The 22,710-nt window shown below is 40.1% G+C and overlaps 1 protein-coding gene across 5 annotated transcripts in view; it reads left to right on the forward strand.

Annotated features, from left to right (window-relative positions):
* DIP2C (disco interacting protein 2 homolog C) overlaps positions 1-22,710 on the forward strand; it is a 358,059-nt gene that overhangs the window by 295,402 nt on the left and 39,947 nt on the right. For 3 of the 5 annotated variants that reach the window (XM_080917646.1, XM_080917644.1, XM_080917647.1), the window contains 11 exons: positions 443-579; positions 2,202-2,410; positions 4,509-4,623; positions 6,184-6,385; positions 10,248-10,357; positions 11,665-11,745; positions 14,852-14,975; positions 15,523-15,644; positions 16,669-16,780; positions 16,871-16,980; positions 20,887-21,017. In XM_080917646.1, the coding sequence (XP_080773772.1) occupies positions 443-579; positions 2,202-2,410; positions 4,509-4,623; positions 6,184-6,385; positions 10,248-10,357; positions 11,665-11,745; positions 14,852-14,975; positions 15,523-15,644; positions 16,669-16,780; positions 16,871-16,980; positions 20,887-21,017 (1,453 nt within the window). Of the gene's footprint in view, positions 1-442; positions 580-2,201; positions 2,411-4,508; positions 4,624-6,183; positions 6,386-10,247; positions 10,370-11,664; positions 11,746-14,851; positions 14,976-15,522; positions 15,645-16,668; positions 16,781-16,870; positions 16,981-20,886; positions 21,018-22,710 lie in introns of all 5 variants that reach the window. The other 2 variants (XM_080917643.1, XM_080917645.1) reach the window with 1 other exon arrangement.

A 22,710-nucleotide genomic window follows, 5' to 3' on the forward strand; every position in this document is an offset into this window, starting at 1 on the left:
TATGTAGGTGACTAGAGGCTGTAATTCTGCTTTCAACTTAGAAAGGCTTTTGAAGACTTACAAACACATACCTGTGCTGCTTCATTCACAGGGCTGGGGCTGTGGTTTAGAACTCTCACCTGTTCTTCTGGTCCATGTGTAGAGAATGACTGGCACAGAGATGAGTATCATGTCATACATAAATGGCACATAATATTTCTCTCCTTAAATATCGTTTTCTTATTAAAGTTAAACTAATTAAAGTGATTGCTGTCATAAGGAACTCTGACATTTTAATACAATGTAAGTTACAACTCTTAGAGAATGAGCACCTAGACAGCATTGGAATTTTATTCAAGGTGGTATGTCTGTCCATTTGTTCCCTCATTGGAACTTGGATTTGTTAACTTCCCTTCTCCTTGCTAATGCTCTCTCTCCTTGTGCTTTCTTGTTTTGTCTTTAGCCATCATGTGTTCAGTGAAGCCCGATGGGATTCCTCAGTTGTGCAGGACAGATGAAATAGGGGAGCTCTGTGTCTGTGCAGTTGCCACAGGAACATCATATTACGGTCTCTCTGGCATGACCAAGAACACCTTTGAGGTAGGTTGATGGGAAGATCCTTTAGCTTGCTTTGCCAGGCATTCAGAAACAGATAAAAAACTTACTAAGATGAAGATTTCACAAAAGAGCATTCATATTAGTTAAACTGGTTGCTATTTGTATACCGTTTTTGTTCTTGATAATTGTGTTATCAGCATTATTCTGACCTTTTAGCTAGTATCTAGAAAGAATAGGCAGTTTCTTTAAAATTGGGCTTCAGCTGACAGGTGTGTAATGAAAACCACGTGTGATTGGATCCCCATAAGTGTAAGTAAATGTCCTTACTCAGGAAGCCTGCTGGCCATTCCCCCAGTCTTGTAATATCAACTAAACTTGACCATGTGAGAACTCAGGAGAATCAAATGTGCACCTTAAATAATGATTTCAGTGGTACAAGTGAGTATGTGAGGTATATATGGTAAGAGATCATGGGTACAGATAAACATGTGCATGTGTGTGCTGCAAATATGTGTGGGATATGTGTGAGATGTGTGCCATGCTTGTGTGACTATCTGGTGTCCACAAATAACCCGCTTTTTGTGAGTGGTGAACACAGTGAACAGAGACATTGAAGGATTACATCTCAGGTTTAGATGTCCTGGACTATATCACAGTGGTCTTAGAACTTCTTTTTCTCATACAGTATTTAGCCTTAGCCTTAGGAGTAACACAGAATTTCACTGATTCATGAGTAGAATAGATTATTCATTCCTAAATGTTAGATTTGGGGGATCAACGTACACATGAATATGAACTCAGGACTCTAAAACTCTGGAACTGTAACTGAGTGTAAGTCTAACATTTTTTTTTCTATATGATTTATCTTCAGGGTTGAAGTAAACAAGATTTGCATTTTGGACTAGCTGTGTTCTCTTTACATTTCCTTTCCCACATGCTTCCAATAAGAAAAAGTAGCATCTCAATGAATAGGATGAGCTGCCCCCAGAATGTGGTTTTAAAGTGTACGTTGTGTTGCCCTTAAGCACTTTGACCTGGTATTTTAAGCATAGTGGCTGCTGCCTGTCTGGAAGCTCAGAGCCTGAGATGAGTTTCCTAAAGCCCTTGCATATCACCCAGACATGCAGAAGTAACAGAACTTTGCTGAGTCTATGGGGAAACAAAGGGAAATGTGTGCCCATGTGCATTAGTTACTTTGACCTGCCTAGAACTACCTGACAAAAGCTATTTAAGTGGATAGAGTTTATTTTGGCTAAGTTTGAGAGTACAGTCATCATGCTGGGGAAGCCATGGTGGTGGGAATGTAAGATGGTTATTCCCACCACAGTTACGGTCAGAAAGCACCAAAATATGAATGCTAGTTTTTAGCTTTCTTTGTATTCAGCCCATGAAACACTATGACCCACATTCAGACTTGGTCTTTTTTGGATAAATCTCTTACATATAACCACAGACATGTCTCATAGCTGATTCAAAATCTTGTCTAATTGACAAGAGTAAACACTACACTATGTTTGTGAACTGTCAAGCAGAGTCACCATGCTCTCATGCTGTCAGAGTTATTGGAGAAAGGGAAGTAAATTTAGTCTCTTTTCACAGAGAAGTGGTAAGACCATGACCCTGTTAATCCTTTGATGTGGCTTAATTCAGCCTTGTTCCTTTAGGTATTTCCCATGACAAGCTCCGGGGCTCCAATCAGCGAATACCCATTCATAAGGACAGGTTTGCTGGGATTTGTTGGTCCTGGAGGCCTCGTCTTTGTTGTGGGTAAGATGGATGGCCTGATGGTAGTCAGTGGACGAAGACACAATGCAGATGACATCGTGGCCACAGCCTTAGCTGTAGAGCCCATGAAGTTTGTCTACAGAGGAAGGTTAGTGGTAATTGTCTGCAAATTAAATTCTCATTTTTGGTAAAATTGGTTCCATAGAATTACTCTTGCTATAATAAAATACAAATTACCAAAAGCAACTAGGAGTGGAAAGAGTTTATTTGGCTTATTCTTCCACATTACTGTTCATCATTGAAGAAAGTCAAGGCATGAACTCTAGCAAAGCAAGAACCTAGCGGCAAGAGCCGATACAGAGGCCATGGAGGAATGCTACTTGCTTGCTTCTTGTAGCTTTTGCAGCCTACCTTCTGATAGAACACAAGACCAGTAGCCCATGGTGTCCTCTCTGATACACACAATGGGATGGGTCCTCCACATCATCTTTAAGAAAATGCCCTACAGGCTTGCCTACAACTTGGTCTGTAGAAGCATTTTTCTCAACTAGGGCTCCCTCTCTAATATCTCTAGCTTGTATCAACTTGACATAAAACTAGGTCAGCACAGTAGAATAGGGCTTAAAGTTGCTGAAATTCCTTGGATTTATTTGGATTTAGTTTCCTCTTCTATCAAATTGAAACATTATGAATCTTCAAGAACTAATAGGAAGTCTTTAATATCTTGAAAATTTCTGCAATAAACTACACAAGTCCAAGAGACCCAGAAATCAGTCAATCATAATTTATATGGAAAAGCGCCTGCTTATGTATTTGAGTGCCCCCACAGTTTTCTTTCTTCCTTCCTACCTTGCCTGATACCTGGTAGACACTCAGCAAATGTTACATTTAGATCTTTTCCTATAGCTCCTGAGCATTCTGGTACTGTAGAAGTAATCAGAAACTCCTATAGATGCAATTTCATCTTCAAGAACTAATAGTTCCTAGGCACATGACTGTACCATAGCCTGCTTTAAATTATCTTTAAAACTATAGTCTATTGCCTGTGTCAGACATGCACAAGATGAAGCTAGTTTGCAGTTCTAGCATGGACTGGGATGGGCTCTTGAGGCTCCAGACCAGTGTTTCTTAACCTGTGGGTCGAACTACCCTTTCACAGGTATCACCTAAGGCCATTGGAAAACAGATTTACATTGCAACTCATATAGAAAAATTAGTTAGGGAGTAGTAACAAATAATTTCACAGTTGGGTGTCACCATAACATGAGGAGCTGTTGTAGTATTGGGACTATTGAGGACCACTGTTCTAGGCCTAGCTGATGGCTGGCTGTTAAGAGATGGGAGGTCTGTTGTCTTTTGGGAGAGGCTAGCTACTGGCAGATTAGCCATGCCTCACTGACCCCCCCCATGCTTATGTGCATATGGGAAAGACTAATGGGCATGTCGTATTTTAAAACAACAACAAAAAAGACATGAAGTTGGGAGAGAGATGGGTTGATGTGATGGGTTGTGGGTAGGGCAGGCAGTTGGAGAGAAAGTAGAATGTGAATATGACCAATGCATATCATATATATACATGAAACTTTCAAAGAATTAAAAAAATAATAAACTTTGAGGGTAAAAAGAAACTGGAAAAGAGGAACCCATTTGTAAAAGAAGGAATATATCATAGAAGTTTTCAGTGTCTGAATTAGTGTGGTAACCATACAAAGCAGGCAAATTTGAGCAAAGAACCATTATTTGCAAGAAAACTTTCTGCTGCTGTGGAGAGGGCTACTTTACAGTTCCAAACTCAAAGGTTGATTCCATCTCCAAATATTAGACATTCCACTGGTCGTACATAAATTCATCCTTAAGTCAAAGCCAGCCTTTGGGAGCTGCAGTTAGTTGAGTTACCACCTGCCAAAAAAAAAAAAAAAAAAAAAACAAAACAAAAAACAAAAAAACAAGACACACAAAAGTCATAAGATTGTAAGTAAGTTTACTATTTTCTGTGGGACTGAATTTATAGCTGGTTTTGACTGCACATTTGGTATACTTGTAACCTCATCCCCAAACCTTAAAGAGGTGGCAAATAGCCTTCAAATATTAGGTGTGTGTTGTTCCTTCTCACCCTCAGCCTTAGTCTGCAAGTATTGTGAAGGCATCCTGAGATTTGAGTAATTAACCTTAATTATATGTCCTTACTGCCACATGGAAGCAGGTCTCTGTCCTCTGCTCACCACAAGTCCATCTGTTCTTTGCAGGATAGCTGTGTTCTCAGTGACCGTCCTTCATGATGAAAGGATAGTGATTGTGGCTGAGCAGAGGCCGGACTCCACAGAGGAAGACAGTTTCCAGTGGATGAGCAGAGTACTCCAGGTAGCCTGCCTGTGTCTTAAAGCATTTAAGTAGTTCCGGCTTTCCTCATACACTGTACGATTGTGGCCCAACCTTTGCCAACCGTTCTGTTGCCTATATGCCCATATTCTACTTTTTAACTGCCTGATTGGAAATTCTTTCCAGAAGCAAGCTGACCACATGAAGGGTAGAAGTCAGGAATGCAAAACTAATTAGCAGTTATATTGAAGGAAACAAACATATGTTATTACAATCATAAGAATATACACTCTTTTCTGTACCCTTCTCCCCCTATTTAATTATTTGTGGCTTTCCAATAGTTCTATATAAAAGTATACAACCTGTTTAATGTAGTGAGAAAATTATCTCTTTATTTAGCCTTCATGCAGAGCATTGTTCATACATGCATACTTTTGTATATTATAGATAGTAGATAGTTTTATAATTTTTATTTTTATTGAAAATACAGATTTTTCATTCAATATATTCTGATTATGGTTTCACCACCCACAACTCTTCCCAGGTCCTCCCTATCTCTCCACTCACCCAAATCCACATCCTTTCCTTTCTCTCATTAGAAAGGAGGAAACTACTTGTACTTGCGTGCGTGTGTGCATGCGCGCGCGCACACACACACACACACACACACACATACACACACACACACACACAGAGACAGAGACAGAGACAGACTGACTGGTTGAGACAGAAAAAATGAGCTAAAACATAAGCACAAGAGACATAGACATGAGAGATACACACACCAGCACACACGTCACACACCAGCACACGTGTAAATCCTATAAAAACACAAAACTGGGAAACAATATGAAATACAAAAGACCTTTATGATAAAAAACAAAAATTGCCCAAACAAAGCTTTATGAGACAACCCTCTAAAACACTATTGAGTTCTTTCTGTGTTGACCATCTACTACTGAGTATGGGGCTTGTCCTTAAGCATGGTTTGTATACCTTGTAAGACTGAATTGGAGAAAATGAATTTCTCTTGTGACAGATTTTTCTTTTGTGAGTTTTTTGGTTTTGTGCATGCAGTTATTTACAAATGCTATAGTGGCTCTTTCCGGTAATCCCAGCATTTCAGAGGCTGAGGCAAGAGAAGTGCCACTGGTTAAAGATCAGTCTGCGCCATAATGGGAACCTGTGTCTCAAACAAAAACAAACAAAACCAGAAAGAGAAAAGGGGGAGGTTAGGAGAGCTAGCTCAGTGAGTCAAGTACTTTCTGTGTCAGCATAAGGACTCAAGTTAACTCCTCAGAAGTCATGTGAAAAGAGCCAGGCACAGTGAGCCTATTGCTGGAAAGAGAGACACAGAGCCACTAAAGAGACCCTTTCTTAAAAGAAATAAAAACAAAAAACTAAATAAAAGTGGACAGCATTTAAAACCCAACAGCAAAGGTTTTCCTCTCTACAGTAAACTCAGCATTTGTGCACATGCATGCACACGCACACACACATTTATACCCCTATATACAAACAGAAGACCTAAACAAATACATTATGTACTGTTTCTATTTTTATTTCCTATTTTAATATGACCACCCTTTTCTTCTTTTTCAGGCAATTGACAGTATCCATCAAGTTGGAGTTTATTGCCTGGCTTTGGTACCAGCAAATACCCTTCCCAAAACCCCACTTGGTGGCATCCATTTGTCGGAAACAAAGCAGCTTTTCCTGGAGGGCTCCCTGCACCCCTGCAATGTTCTGATGTGCCCACATACCTGTGTCACAAATTTACCGAAACCTCGGCAGAAGCAACCAGGTATGCCATGAAGCCCTGCATGTTCTGAGTGGGTTTGTAAGCTATCTTCTGTTAATAGTTAATAGCAGGTTCAGGGGGGGCTGCATCTGAGAATACCAGTAATCCTCTGCACTCTGTTCTCCACTTGATACACACTCCAGACAGAACATTCTAACAAGATGTCTGTGCACCTTGATGGCTAGGATGTAGCAGCTCTGCTAGGACAGTGAGTACTCAGCTAGTCTGCACAGAGCACGTGGGTAGAAGGGGTCTGCAGCCTTCTTGTTGGGTAGCACTTCCACTGGAATTGGTTGTGCATGGTCACCTAATGCTGGCTAGATTAGACACAAACCCCTTGAAGTCCTAGTATACAGAATCAGAATAATACACCCTTACAGGTTTTATGTGGTTAATTTAGGAGTGAATGCAGTAGGCTATGGGATAACACTTTGAAAAATGAGGAATTCTATTTATTTCTGACTGAGACTATTATCTCAGTGCCTGACAGATTGGGAACACATTACTCTTTATCTGGAATGATTCTCAGCTTCTAAATCAGTCAAATACTACTAGATCACACACACACACGTGTCAGGGAATTTGTCAGAATGTGGTAAATTAGGAACTAAGAACTCTCTTGCTAACTTGATAGCATAAAGATGGCTTGTACAGACCAGACCAAAATTAGGCAACTATGATATGCCATGTACCATCATCGTCTCTGTATGTGCCAATCTGTTGATCCTCATGGGACCCCATGAAGAATGCTCTTCATGGTACAGATGAAGATGACAAAGCACCGAGATTGAATTTTATCTAACATCACACAGCTACAATGTGCCCAACACAGAATCTAAACTAGGTGACATAATCTGTTACTCAACATTATCCACTTTCCACCCCGTTTCTTAAAGACTGGCTTAGAATCTTTTACTGCCACCTATTAAAGACTGCTCCTGTTGGGCAGAAGTCTTTAGCAAGTCATCCTAAAGGTGGATGACCCTCTTACCACAGCTAGCACCTGAATACATCACCCTTTGTAACAAATGTGCAAGCCACTTCAGAAGATCTCATCCTGAGTACTCTTCAAAGGTGACCAGGTCTTGAGGTCTGCAGACTGTCTGTACCTTTCCTGGACATAGGTCTGTCAGTGAGGCAGGTGGGTAACCTTCTCAGATTTAAAGATCAGTAATGTAATGCTTTTAATACTTCTTTCATTCTACAAACTGAACTCAGGGCTTTTCCCTCTTTTCTAGTTTACCCTTTTTCTATCCTATCTGACTCCCCACTCCTTCAAGCACTGTGTACCAGCTAAGCTGAGGCACTATGACCCACATGTATAGGTATCGCTAGATTTGCTGATGATCTGTGATGTCCCCAGAGGACATTGTTCTGGGACTCATTTATACACACACACACACACACACACACACACACAGTGAGGGATTTCAAATTTCCCTTTTGAAGAAACATTTAAAAGTATTCCAAAGAGATGTGTCACTGGTAACCAGAGCAAACATTGACTATAGCCACATATGAGTAAATGTTGCAATGTGGTGCAAATAGAGTCCTTAAAAATGCAGGTTCATAGACAACAAATTTGTTTTTTCTTGTGGACAAGTAAATTATTCAGTTGTAGTGGTGTGTAGTCTGATTAAAATCCTGAGCACAGCAGTGTTTAATGACTGCTAAGCCATTGGAAGAACTAGCAACAGTTGTACAACAGTTACCAGAATATACACAAACCCACAGAGTATACACCACAACTACAGCTTCCCTCATGACACTTTATCGAGTAGCTGAAGAACACTGACAAGTCCCAAGCATAGTGTCCAGCACAAGGGGAAGATATGTTTTCCGCCAAACTAAATTGAGCATGGGCCACTGAAAGTCTGTAGAAGATGAGTGACCCTGTGCTCAACTTGGACAGTCGGCCAAAAGGATGAACTGGCACTGGAGTGCTTTGTGGTCTGACTCCAAATTCTAGAAGGTTTTCATGGGGAAGCCAGAATAATGGTCATTGTGGTTGTCATGGTAACTGACTCATTCTTAGCCTTGTTCTTTGTCACTATATACATTAATGTGAATCTCATCTTTTTATCTTATATGTTCCTTGATCTCCTGGTTGAGCTGCAAGACACTCAGCTCTTCGTGATAGTAAATAATACATGTGTCTTGGTTGATAAACATAGAACTTTATCATCAGACATTTAATAGCAATTTGACTTAACAGATGCCAAATTAAATTTCATCAAAACAAAAATTAAGGACAAATTGATCATGTTACTTTTGTTATTTTTGCTGTGATATTTTTATAGGTATGATGTATTTTGTATGCATGTGTCATGTGTGTGTACACATGAGTGTGCATGAATGTGAATACTCAAAGTTGATGTGTGTTTTTAATCACCACCTAATATGGTGAGGCAGGGGCTCTTGCTAAACTTAGAGCTGTGTTGATTGAGCTAGTCTAGCTGGCCAGCTTGTTTCAAGTTGTCTTTGCCTGTGTGGTCTGCATCCTGTGCACTGGGATTACAGAGGATTGCCACACCTACCTAGCTTTTTACATGGGTTCTGGGGATTGGACTCCACACTCCACTATTCACACTTGCATAGCAAGTACTTACCCACCAATGCATCTTCTCAGTCCTTTACTGTAATTTATGTATTAAATATCTTTTATTCTCACCTTATCCTCTGTACCCCCACCTCCCTCTCCTATCTTTCTCCCTCTCTCGCCCCTCATGTATATGTGTCTCTGTCTCTGTCTGTCTGTCTGTCTGTCTGTCTCTCTCTCTCTCTCTCTCTCTCTCTCTCTCTCTCTCTCTCTCTCTTTCTCTCTCTCACACACACACACACACACACACACACACACACAGAGTGAGATTTAGAATGACTAACCTTTTCCTATTAACTATAGCCTTTGTTTTTATGAGTATATTAAAAAAAAGATGTGACTAGTGTGTTGGGTTTCTAACGATGAAGAGTTTGAGTTTTTGCAGTTCTTAAAGAAGTTTCTGGGTCAGTAAAATGGCTTAGTGAGTAAAGTGCTTGCTGTCAGTCTGACCCTGATCCCCCAGGACCCATGTGATAGACGGAGAGAACTGACTCTAGCAAGTTGTCCTCTAAGTTCTACACTCACTCCATGAATCCTTGTACATGCACAAGAAAATAAGTGTAATAAAAATTTTTTATAAAAATATTTTTTAAAGAGACTTTCTTTTTTTCACAATTGAAAAAGTGAAGATATTGGAAACATGTCTGATGTTTCTCTTTCAAACTGCTATCTTAAACTAAGGAGATAAAGCTTATTGAGTTTGTAGCAGTAGAGTAGAAAAAAACTTTCATTTTATTGTGTCTTCTGGGTTCACGCTTCTACAGCTCATTGTGGGTCTCTATCATGTCCCTTCATGCGTATTCTCTGAATCTATCCCAAGAGGTAAATGTATTATAATTTGCTTGGTTTGAGTCTACTCTCATTATAGGTCATAATCCCAGCAAACAAGAGGTGTAATCCTGAAGTCTTCTTCAGGGACGTGAACCCTGGCTTTACATCCTGTATCAATCCTCAGACAGCTTTTATAATCACCTTTGAATATGCACTATCGCCTATTGGCTTCACACTAGACAACAGAAGCATCAGCTTACAGGGTGCTAAGGGATTCCATGTGTATTGGAAGACATTACTTTTGTCTACCCTCATCAAGGTTTCTTCATTTTGGACATCACAAGCACTTGAGTGATTTCATTGCAATCTCTTATAATAGCAATTTGAAACTGAGTCTTTCAAAGCATCTCCTGAGGTTAATTCTTTACTAATTGGGTCAGAATCCTGTTAAAAAGAATTTCACTTCTGTCTCTTATTTGTTTTTTTTCCCCCCAGAAATTGGCCCTGCCTCGGTGATGGTGGGAAATCTAGTGTCTGGGAAGAGAATTGCCCAGGCTAGTGGCAGAGACCTGGGTCAGATAGAGGACAATGACCAGGCCCGGAAGGTGAGAACCGAGGTCAGAACTCATGTTATTCCCTTAACTCTAGAGCTATGTTAACTATTTATAGACTCAAAGAGTGACTTCCCAGAGTCCTCACTGAGTCAGTTCTGCATCTGTTGATGATCTCATGTCTTTGATCCTACCTCACCTCCCCACTTGTCATACTGTGTTGTTCCATGGTCTTATGGGGAAAATGTTATGGAGGACATGGAGTTTTAGAAAATTGTAACATGGCACAGAAATGAAGTCATATTGTCTGCATGAGCATGACTGGAGCAAATATTAAGAAACCATGGATCTTCACCACTTGTTTCTTTCTGTGGACCCCCAGCCCCAAGCCTATACAGCCTTAGTTTCCTTGGGGTACACCGTTTGGTCTTTACGGTGGTTGTTAGCAGCTAGACTTTCTTGCTGCAGCTTATAGAGCAAATATCTAGCTCTTCTCCACCCATACAGCAGCAGTGCTTATAATTTGCCTATGTATTTCTGAGTCCATTGTAACAGTTCAGCTCTTACAATGCTTAGGACTTCCTGTTTCCCACAGCCCAAAGGTAGGCTGATTGCATTCACTATGGGCTATTAAGGAATTCAACAAAATCATTTAAGTACCGCCAGTGTAATAACATACAGCCATTTCTTCATTAAAGGAACTTGATTATCACAGTCCCCTCATGTATTGCATGTCTATTAATAAAAAAATTTTAGGGTGTTACATGGATATTTCCTATCTCTTCATATGAAGTGGGTTTGGCCTTTTTTATTACAAATTAAATCAGTATGATGCATTTAATCTATGCGATTTGCAATGCAATTTAAGAATTCCAGAGAATGGCATTCTGTAATCACATATTCAATAGAAGCTAGGGTTTTTTTGGTTTGGTTTGGTTTGTTTGTTTGTTTGTTTTTAAGGAAGTTAGATTAGATTTGCACATGACAGAAATCAACATGGCCTATTCTGGCAGCTCCAAGAAGGATGGCTGACTGTGTTGGATGATCTTACCCATAGAGGGGCTAGCTCCCCTCTCTCTCCCTTGGGCTGACCTGTAGAGAACTTGCCTGACCAAGGGTACTATAGCTGTCCTTGCAGCTGTCAGTCTCAGGCAGATGCATTGAATGCTAAACAGCAGCAGGTAAAACCAAGTACTTGCTCATTCTGTTGATGACATACTTGTCAAAATATTTTTAAATGTAAACATGTCCTTATACCTTTGTGTAGAAAAGCATGCAGTCAAATAAGTTATTTTTACTTAAATACTGAGATTGCCTAACCCAACCAGTGACGTGACCCTAATATCCTTGTATCATTCCAGTTCCTGTTCCTCTCAGAAGTCTTACAATGGAGAGCTCAGACCACTCCAGACCACCTGCTATACACTCTGCTCAATTGTCGGGTAGGCTCCAGAGCTCCAGAGCTCATATTTCCTAATGGCTTACTTTAGTAGTCTGAACTTTTTCCTGGGAGGTCATTCCCAGGAAATTCCCAAAGACTTCTCTAGTTTACTTAAGAGAAGTAACATTGGGAGAAGGGAAATTTCATCTCAGAGTTTACAGCTCATCATTATGGAAGTCACAGCATCTGGAGCGTGGGGGCAGCAAATCTTACTATCAGCAGTGAAGAAGCAGAGAGCAAAGCAATAAAACTACACTTGTTAGTGCTCTTACTTTCTCTGCAGTATTTCCATCCAAAATGAAGAGATTAATGGTACCTACAGTAGAAGACTAATGCAGTCCTAGGAAACATATATTCTTATTATTATTTATCTATAGAGAGAGAGAGAGAGAGAGAGAGAGAGAGAGAGAGAGAGAGAGAGAGAGAGAGATAGTCCTAGGAGAGGTTATATTCTTACTATAAACAAATTTGTTTAAATATAAAGGGTTTAGTTACAGACTCTTGGAGATTCAAACCAATTGTACTTTAATTTCACATTAGCAATCCAAACTCTTCCTCCTTAAAAGCGCTTAGAAGTCAGACTTTAATAGCAAATATTAACAATAAAAGTTACATGAAAAGATGTATTTTTGTTTGTTTTTTTTTTTTTTTAGTTTATTTTTAGCTTTTCTTTCTGCTTTGGAGCTAACGCTTGAAGAATAGATAAGTAGTTGGACCTTTTGACAAGTACATGTACTTGTAAGTCTGCAAACCTGAGGCCATTTAGAATTTCTAATTATCAAAGTCTTGAGTGCTCCAAGGTTTGGTTTCTAGCTGTCAGGGTTTCTTTGTGTGTAACTAAGTTACTCTCACTATATGTACTTGGACATCCTTCACCTTACTCTGTCATAAGAGTTGCTTATCCAGCTTGAAATTACCCTTTGTGGATGGCTCATCATATACATCTGCTCACAACCTTATCCAGGGAGAGTCCTTGGAGACAGCAAAGAACATTTTCCTGATGTCCCCTGGTATCTGAATGTCTTAACAGAATGCCTCCCCTCTGAGGGGCACTCTCCGTTCACAGCCTACCTCCTCCTATATTTGGTCACATGGTCATTTGGTCATAGAGCCTGAACTTTGAGAATTCGGTGACCACATAGCCGTGCATCTAAAATTAGACTCTCCCACTTTTTATTTTAGTTTTGTTACATTTTTATTTGGTGTGGGTATGAGGGTATGTGAGGGGGTGTAGCAGCATTCTATTAGAGGTCAGAGGACAACTTGTGTTGGAATCAGTTCTCTTTCCATAATGTAGGTTCTGGATATTGAACACAGGCCTTTCAGGGCTGTGAGCATAAACCTTTTACAACTGAACTATCTCTCTGGTCCCAGATTATATTTTCTAGTTCCATCCATTTGCTTCCAAAACTCATGATCTCCTTATTGTTAATAGCTGAATAGTATTCCATTGTGTAAATGAACCACATTTTCTGTGTTCTCCATTTCATTGGGGAGCATCTGAGTTGTTTCTAGCTTCTCTGGCTATCACAAATAAGGCTGTTATGAACATAATGGAACATGTGCCCCTGTGGCCTAGTGAGGCATCTTTTGGGTATATGCCCAAGAGTGGTATTGCTGAGTCTTCAGCTTTAAGTCCAGGTGTGTGTTTTGATTCATGCTGACTGACATGTCCATGAGTAAATGCTCAGAGGGATGCTTCATCTTGAAGGCACCAAATTTCAACTTTTAATCATCAAATACACTTATACTTACACCTACTCAGCATCTTTGCTGCACTCTGTTCTCACTGGCCTCTATACAAAGGAACGCATGTGGGAGAAGGGTCAATTTAGAGACTTGATAGTTATGTCTCTCATATCTAAAACATTGGTCACAGCATCAGTAGCTGTCTGAAGGTTGATTCAGCTGTTACCTAGGAGACTTTCCACTGCCCTGCCATACAGCTCGGCTTCATAGGATTCACTGTGATTAAACAGTACTGTTTGAATGTTTTGCTAAATATGAGTTACTGGCATGTGTATCTTAAAGCATTATAAAGTATGCCACTGCACATCCCATCAGGCCTCCCTTTCCATCCATGTGTCTGTTTATGACATTTGTGACAGGAATTCAATGTATTTTTCCAGACACTGTTCCCTAACAGCCCAGAGGCTCTGGTCATTGTGGACACAGGTGTTTTCCACATGCCGTTCTCCCAGCAGCTCATTAAGGATCTCACTTTCACACGTATCTTTCATATAGGACTTTCAGTCCCTGAGTCTTGAAGCTCATTGTGTTTTCCGATGACTACCACAAGCTCCCACATCCTTCTTTTAAACTACATACGTAAATAATTATAAACTTAGCTCAGATTGTTCATTCTGCTTCTCTGATCTTCCTCACCCCATAGACTACCTGCTAGAAGTATCTATTGCTTTAAAAAGCAGTATTTTAAAGTTGCTGTAGACAGTGATCTCTTTACACCTCTGATTAATGCAGATGAACTCTATACATTGTATCTCAGGATACAAAAAGTTAGTGGAATGTACTTTCTGAAAAGAGTTTACCTCTTTTATCTACTTGTTTTTAGGTGGGTTTCTACTATGCAATACAAAGTTCCTATATAGTCTAGGCTGGCCCCTGTCCTCCTGCCTCAGATCCCAAGTGCTGGGACTATAGGCATACACCTGCATGCCCTGCTATAATGCAGTTTAGTCATTCTTTTCTTCAGTGTAAATAATGAATGACATATGTTTTGATATTTCTCAGTGTCTGTCCTGCACTAGTCTTTCCTGGTAAACCTCTTTTGAGGTATTTTTGGCTAAAAGTTATTTTACTGCTTTTACATATTTTAAAAATCTGCATGAAAAAAAAGAAAAAAAACAACTTCTACTGCCTAGCTGAAGAGCTAGTGACCGTTATTGGCCTTTGAGAAAGGAGAGCCAGCTTTCTTTTGGTATAGGAGGTGAGGATGATGAAAACATACTATTATCTGATCTTTAAAACTGGGGTTCTATGAATGTCCCAAAATCTGTTGAACTGAGAATTTCATGTAAATGGATTATATGATGCATGATTTGGCATGGTGAAGATTCCCCCTAACCACCGGTTCTTATGATATTCAGGGAACAATAGCAAATTCCTTGACATGTGTTCAACTACACAAACGTGCAGAAAAGATAGCGGTGATGCTAATGGAGAGGGGCCACCTGCAGGATGGAGACCATGTGGCATTAGTCTACCCTCCAGGTAAGCAGTAGGACAGCAGTAGGAGGAAGCACTTTACTGCCCCAATGGTACATGAGGAGTTTCTGGGTTACTGCCTGGTATGTTCTTTGTTTCTGTTTAGATTATCACCAGGCTCATTTGCCTCTAGATACTCTCACTCACAGGGACTCACAGGGCCTAGGCTTCATGTTAACAGTTTAGAGGCATAAAGCAATATATACCCAAACCTTTGTATCTACATTTGATTAAGTTTCTAAGGTAGTTCATATTTGGCAGTAATTAAGTTTTTATCTCTTAGACATAATCATACCATTAAATAGTTATCTAGAGAAACGACATATAAAAGAAACATCGAAACTGTCATAGCATCTTTTGTCTAAAAAAACAAGCCACAAGAAAGTAATCACTGAGACTTACCAAAAGGCACAGGGAGGAAGGAGTTAAAGTCTTGGTTTCCCTAACTGACTGACTTTCCCTAAACTAGAACTTAGATGGGGGGGGGGGGGTAGTGGTCATTAAGTGAATTACTTGGCTTTAAAAAAAGTATTTCTGCTTTTCTCTTGTGTAGGAATAGACCTTATTGCTGCATTTTATGGTTGCCTGTATGCGGGCTGTGTGCCAATCACCGTGCGACCTCCACATCCACAGAACATTGCAACGACATTGCCTACAGTCAAGATGATCGTAGAGGTAACAGAAGCCTGGGTAGGACACTGTGGGCTTTGACCTGCCTGTGTTCAATGGCAAGCTGTGAGTCATAGACCTAAAATCTCCTAGGACAACTGCTAGCTATGCTGTACTTGTGGGTTTGCAAAGAAAGTAATGGAATTGGGAATAGTCTGTCTTCAGGGAGTTTATCATTCAGCATTGGAAGTAAGATTTAAGCTAAGTAACATGGAAGCTGGGGCAGCTGGGAGCAGCTCTAACAATGCATTGATTCCTAAGGGGCCTGAGGAATCAGAGAGAAAAACGATAGATGAGTTTTCTTCAAGTTCCCTTCTTCTGAATCTAGAAGGGTGTTTGCTTTGTTTTTAGAGTATATGCGCATGCTTTGTTAGTGTTTCTGTATAAGGAAGTTAAAGACTAGTATATGTGTTTCACTTAAGGGAATCAGAGATAGAAGAAGCAGACCATGGTACTGGCCCATTGGTAGCTGTGTAGGAACACAACCAAGGAAAGCACTCCTGTTCGAAAATGCCTACAATGAACCTGAATATGTGAGCTTTTGTGGAAGACCATACATAGGCTAACAGAGAAGCCTCTGATGCTTTGCCAGCATGTGAATGTAATGCTAGGACTTAGCCTCAGGAGTTGAAGACCCAGCCTCAGAACTTTGTCCGTATGTTTACATGACCACCACTGCTGGCTTCGCCATATTCTAGCTAGCTCTTAAGAACTACTTTGGGAGTTCTAGTATGAGAGAGACTAGACATGAGAAAGGTTCTACTACTAGAACAAGTCATTCTCTGCAAGAGTGAAGCTTCAGCAGTGAGACTCACAGGGCAATGAGAAAAAGAGAAGATACCAACCTAGCCAGCCAAAGTCACTGTTATTAACATTTACAGTCAGATCAGCCTTCTTACTCCACTCTTGGGAATTAAAGTTGTGTATTTTTAACTTTTGAGAAACACTAGGCACAGAAGTGATGACCACTTTCTAGGTGTGTTCCTTCTGGTGTGTATTCATTCCTTCACTTCTTGTCTGTGGTCCTCAGGTGAGTCGGTCTGCTTGTCTCATGACAACACAATTGATTTGTAAACTGCTTCGGTCCAGAGAGGCAGCAGCAGCTGTAGATGTCAGGACATGGCCCCTCATACTGGACACAGGTCAGCACTTGGACTCTCTTCCTACGTGCACTGTCTTGTCATGGTCTTTAATGTACTCAAGTATACTACTTGCTTTGTTTTCCTCTGCAGATGATTTGCCAAAGAAGCGGCCTGCCCAGATCTACAAACCTTCCAACCCAGACACGCTGGCTTACCTTGACTTTAGTGTGTCCACCACTGGGATGCTAGCTGGTGTAAAGGTGAGAAGGGGGGTCCACCTAATGGAGGACAACTGACAAGCCATGCATCAACTGTTCTTGTGTTGTCATGTATGATTGTGCTCCAGGGATGAATGGAGAGAGGTATAATATGATTTTTATATGACCTTTCAATACCTGGTAACTAATTTCCAAATACTGTGGGGAGAGCTGGGGACACTTTACTCACACAGCCCTTGCCTAGCATGTTCATTGCCCTGAATTCAGTCTTCAGTACTAGAACAACCCTAACAGTTTTCACACTGCCACAGTGCAGTACTGTCTGGTACTGTTTAGAAAACTACATACAGTCTTCTTGGTGGTTCTCACACCCACCACTGCTGCTCTGCATCTTCTCACTCTGGGTTTGATGGCCTCAGGCTTCATGGGGCCTTAATGGCCTCTGCACACACACTCACTGCTTTTGCATTGTGGCCTGCATCTTCTTCAGGCCTTCCTTGTGTTTCTTGGAAAAGCAAATGTTCCTCAGGAACTTGGTGGTCAACCCCTTTAAGAGATTTGTATCTTTGTGACCGGGGTTTATTGATGCCATTTCTGTGCCATTTGCGGGACTGTGTGTGGTGGTGTGGTTCTTGATTTTGGCCATGTCTGGACGGTAACCACAGCTCCCACAGTGCTTGGGACCAGCTATACCCATTTTTTTTAATTAAACAATTTTATTTTAAAGAGGCAGAGATAAATGTACAGATTTTAAAAGCATTTTTGCATTAAACTATATGAATATATTTTTGCCAGCACTTAATTTTTTTAAAGGTTTGATAGTATACATTGAAATCTTACTAGTTACAATGAGCATAAAGTACATATAAAACAATGTAACATGGAAATAGTCAGTTTTCTTGCTGTGTAAAGATTAAACATAATGATTTTTAAATGCCAAGAATTGCCACAAGGTTGCATTCTTAGCTCTTGAATTATTAATGATTTAAGGTCTAGGTGTACACCGCTCTGAGAAGCTGCTGTACACTTACTTTTTTTTTTCTAAGAAGGACTGAAGCTTCCATATTTTGGCCTTTCTCCTTGTTGAACTTCATATGGTCTATGAGCTGTTTCTTGGGCATTCAGATCTTTCTGGGGCTAGTATCCAATTGTCAATGACTGCATATTATGTCTGTTCTTTTGTGACTGGGTTACCTCACTCAGGATGATAATTCTCTAGATCCATCCATTTGCCTAGGAATTTCATAAAGTCATTGTTTCAAATAGTACTCCATTATGTAACTGTACCACAATTTCTGTATCTATTCTACTACTGAAGGACAGCTGGGTTCTTTCCAGCTTCTGGCTATTATAAATAAGGCTACTATGAACATGGTGGAGCACCTTTAGGTTAATGCCCAGAAGTGGAATAACTGGGTATTCCAGTAATACTATGTTTAATTTTCTGAGAAACTACCAGACTGATTTCCAGAGTGGTTGTACCAGAATTCAACCCCACCAGCAATAGAGGAGTGTTCCTCTTTCTCCACATCCTCACCAGCATCTGCTGTCATCTGAGTTTTGGATCTTAGCCAATCTGACTGGTGTGAGGTGGAATCTCAGGGTTGTTTTGATTTGCATTTCCCTGATGGCTAAGGATGTCGAGCACTTCCTCAGATGTTTTTCAGCCATTCGATATTCCTCAATTGAGAACTTTTAGTTTAGCACTGTACCCCATTTTTAATAGGATTGTTTGATTCTCTGGAGTCTAACTTCTTGAGTTCTTTGTATATATTGGATATTAGACCTCTATCAGATGTCGGATTGGTAAATACCCATTATTTTTAATATAGAGAGATTCTCTCTGTACTTCAGGCTGGAATAGAATTAATTCACTGTGTGACTCAGGCTGCCTTCAAACTTGGCAGCCATCCATTGCCTTTGGGTTCTCAAGAGCTGAACAGCAGTGCAGTATACCTGTTTCTTCCTCTTGCTCCTCTTCTTCCCCTTCTCCTTTCCTCCCTTTCTCCTTCTCTTTCCTCCTTCCTTTCTCCTGTTCTTTTTTCCTCTTTCCTTCTGTTCTTCTCTTTCTTCTTCCTTCCTTTTCCTTTTTCCTTCTTCTTCTTCATTCTCTCCTCCCCTTCATCTTCCTTCCCTCCTACTCATCCTTCTCTCCTCCCCATCCTCTTCTCCCTCTTGTCTTCCTCTCTTCTTCCTTCCTCCTTTTCCTCCTCTCCCTCCTTCCTTCTTTCTTTTTTCCCCCTTCTCTTCTCTCTTCCCCTTTCTTCTTCCTGTTCCCCCTCCTCCTCCTTTTTAAATTCCTAACACTGAGTACAGTGCCAGATAGAGTGATAGGACAAGCCCTTAGCATGTCAGCATTTATACAGTATTACACGATGAGCAGTAGAGCTATTTTCTGCTTCTGCATCATGTTCTTCCCAGTGCATCAGAGCAATAAATGTTCCTTTGATCACTTACCTGGAGTGCATGGTATGAGAATGAACTGTGATCCAAAGAGTAGTGGGACCTTAGAGGAACATGTTATACATACAGTCATGTTTCCCCATTAAGCAAGTACTGTGGATCTGAAAGTGTGTGTGTGTGTGTGTGTGTGTGTGTGTGTGTGTGTGTGTACATACAGCACATGTATATTTGTATGTGTTTTGAATTCTAGAGTAACTTTCCAATACTGGGGTGGATTCAGTGAAGAGTATCCATTACACAGCCTGTTTCTGGGCAGAACTTGTAACATTGGCCTGATACTTGACAATAAAGAGACTCCCCACCTTTTTTTTTTTTTTATCTGTTTTGCTGAAGTATTGAATTCATGGGTTGGATATTCTTGCTTGAGTTCTTTACTTTGTGTTTCCTTGTTGGTTCTCTTTATAGATTAGCCCTGTGGTGGCTAATTTTGGCTTCATTGTGACACTTTTAACTTATGACATACTTTAATCATATCTGATACAGTTTTTCTTGCTTCCCTGACTACTCAGAAGTTGATATGGTTATCAACTTCTCACAAAACAATGATCTTGTTTGATGTTATCTGTAGTGTTTCAGAATCTGTCGCCTTTCTTACAGGATCTGAGCTTCACTGTTTTCTATGCAAAGTAGAGACTGGGTTTGACTACCCTTCCGTTGTGGGATGGTCATATCTATGAAGGACCTGAGGGTCAGCAGGAATGTCAGAGCTTTGCTTCAGAACTCACTTACATGGTTTTCAGCATACTCTTTCACTTCTGAGCCACTATTATCTAAACTTGAGCGTAGGAGTCAATCCTTGTGAAGCATAGACCCTTGTGTATTATAGACAGCTGCTTTACATGTCCCTGAACCTCACAGAATAAGAGTAAAGCCAAGTTTTTCCTGCAGAGCTGGGCATGACCTCTCATTTCTTCTTTACCTACCTCCAGGTACTTCTGTGAGCACACAAATCCCTGTTTGTATAATCTGCTTTTCAGCTCCAAAGCATTGTTATCCACCCTGATTTATAAGGATGGAGGACCATGAAGTTTAAAGTGTGGTTTATTTGTTAATTAATGGAGGACTTCATAGTGCAGTGAATCACAGATGTAATTTACACAGCTCAGAAGGTCAAGGCAGAAGAATTGCTATGAATTTAGAAGTCAGCTTAGGCTTTGTAGTAGGTTCCAGGCTACTATGGGTGGCACATGGGAGATTATGCCTACTAACTACCCCTTACCACCCAGCCCACCCTCCCCCCACCAAAAAACAAAAAGAAAGAAAGAAAAAGGGAAGACTAATGAGAATATAAGCATATACCTTTCTAAAACAATTTAGTCCAAGCTTGCTATAGTTTCTCTAACCCTGAAAGCATCTTTGAGATTTTGATGAGAATTAATTATTTAATGAGAATCACCATGAATTTAACACTGGCAAATTGTCCCACAGGTGTCATTAGATGCTCAGTGTCTAGTCACTTATTTTTACTGCCTTTCTGTCTTTCAGATGTCTCATGCAGCCACCAGTGCCTTTTGCCGTTCTATTAAGCTGCAGTGTGAACTTTACCCTTCTAGAGAAGTGGCCATCTGCTTGGACCCTTACTGTGGACTTGGGTTTGTTCTCTGGTGTCTCTGCAGGTGAGGCTCTTTCTTAACATCTTAAAATGATTGTTTTTGTTTTTTCAATGAAAATAAACCATATACCTTCCCTTCTGGATGTTTGGCTGTCCCTGAGGTCCCAGCTCAGAACCAGAGTGAGGTAACTGTAGCGCTTTCACTTTCTCAGCAATTCTAGGAGATTGTGAGAAAGCATCACATGGTAGACTGCATCTGCCAAGGTGCCACAGACTTATTTTATTTTTACCATCAGAAGACTTACCAGATTTGAGTCTTATGCCCTTATCACTGGCAGTCATGCCTTCTGGGGATTATTAAAATCGACTCCTCCTGCCTTTCCCCAGACTTTACTCAGTGGCAGACTTGGGCTGGGAGAGGTACAGAGGAAAGCCCATGAAGCCCGAGCTCATCTCTCTGGTCACTCACTTTTTTCTGCCACCAGCTTGGTGCTGGTTCTTTGTGCCCTGAAAATACTTTCAGAATTGTAGACTAGAATATACAGATGGCTCTTTCCTGAATCTTTTTTTTTTTTTTTGAATATACATACATCTTTTCTGTAGATACTTTTAGAAATACAGAATCAATACAAAAAATATGATGTCACACAGCTATAAGTCCAGCACTTGGGAGGTAAAGAAAGGAGGATCGGGAGTTTAGGTCCGGCCTCAGCTCCATCAGGAACTCAAGGCTAGCTCTAGTATCACAGCAAATCAGATGCTTGCCTGGAATACGAAAGCCTTTCTCAGAAAAGAAAGCTGAGGAATGTAGCTGTTAACAGTAACAATAAATGGTGACCTCAGTAAGTATCCATGATCAGTAAGATGGCATTTAGTCTTCTGGGTGCATTTTTTAAATGTAGGATACTTTTAATTAGCATTTTCTAGTACATCTAAGTGCATAAAATATACTAAAGTAGATGCCAGTGTTCTTGACCCAGCTTCATGGCTCTCAACATGTTGTTTTCTTTCTTGTATTTTTTTGTAGGTTGGCTTTTATACTTGTTTGTTGTGTATTATTTGTGTTATGTTATCTTTGTATGTTATTTGTATTTTAATACACAAAATTTTATCCATAATGTTTATACTTATAAATTTCAGAAATATACATTACTATAGTTGTGTAATTGAGGCAGTAGTACGTGTATTTTCTCTTTTTTTCTCATAATTTATGATGGCTCTCTTGAATTTAGACATTCATGAATAATTATTTTTAGTGGATTTATAGTATTTAATATCAATTTAATAGTGAATTATTCTACTAAAGCCTAGATGTGTATGTTGGAAAAGACATTGTATTTAGATAATTCTGCTTTTTCAGAAAGCTAATAGAATTGAAACAGTGACATGCTTAATTTTTTTTGTACACCTCAGTATAGATGCAATTGCATTGAGTATTTTAGCACTCAGGAGAGAGCTCAGAACATCCTCATAATATTGGCTGGGCCCATATATCTGAAGCTGTTTAAGCCAACTCAATGGGCAGACAGAGTCTTCTCTCAAAGTTGCCTCTCTAAGAGAACTGTATTCATTTTGCAAAGAACTAGTCAACATATAGTCAGTAATGGAAAAATTCTTGGTTCTGTGAAACTATCAAGCCTCACTCCACAATATCCTCTGAGTAGGATTTTGTTTCAAGAGAATATAATTTCTAGATTTAAATGATCTGTTAAGATAGCAAGGAACCTTAATTAATAGATGTTCTTGCAAATTCACTC

Source organism: Micromys minutus (assembly GCF_963924665.1).
Source record: "Micromys minutus genome assembly, chromosome: 6".
In the NCBI taxonomy this organism is placed as follows: domain Eukaryota; kingdom Metazoa; phylum Chordata; class Mammalia; order Rodentia; family Muridae; genus Micromys; species Micromys minutus.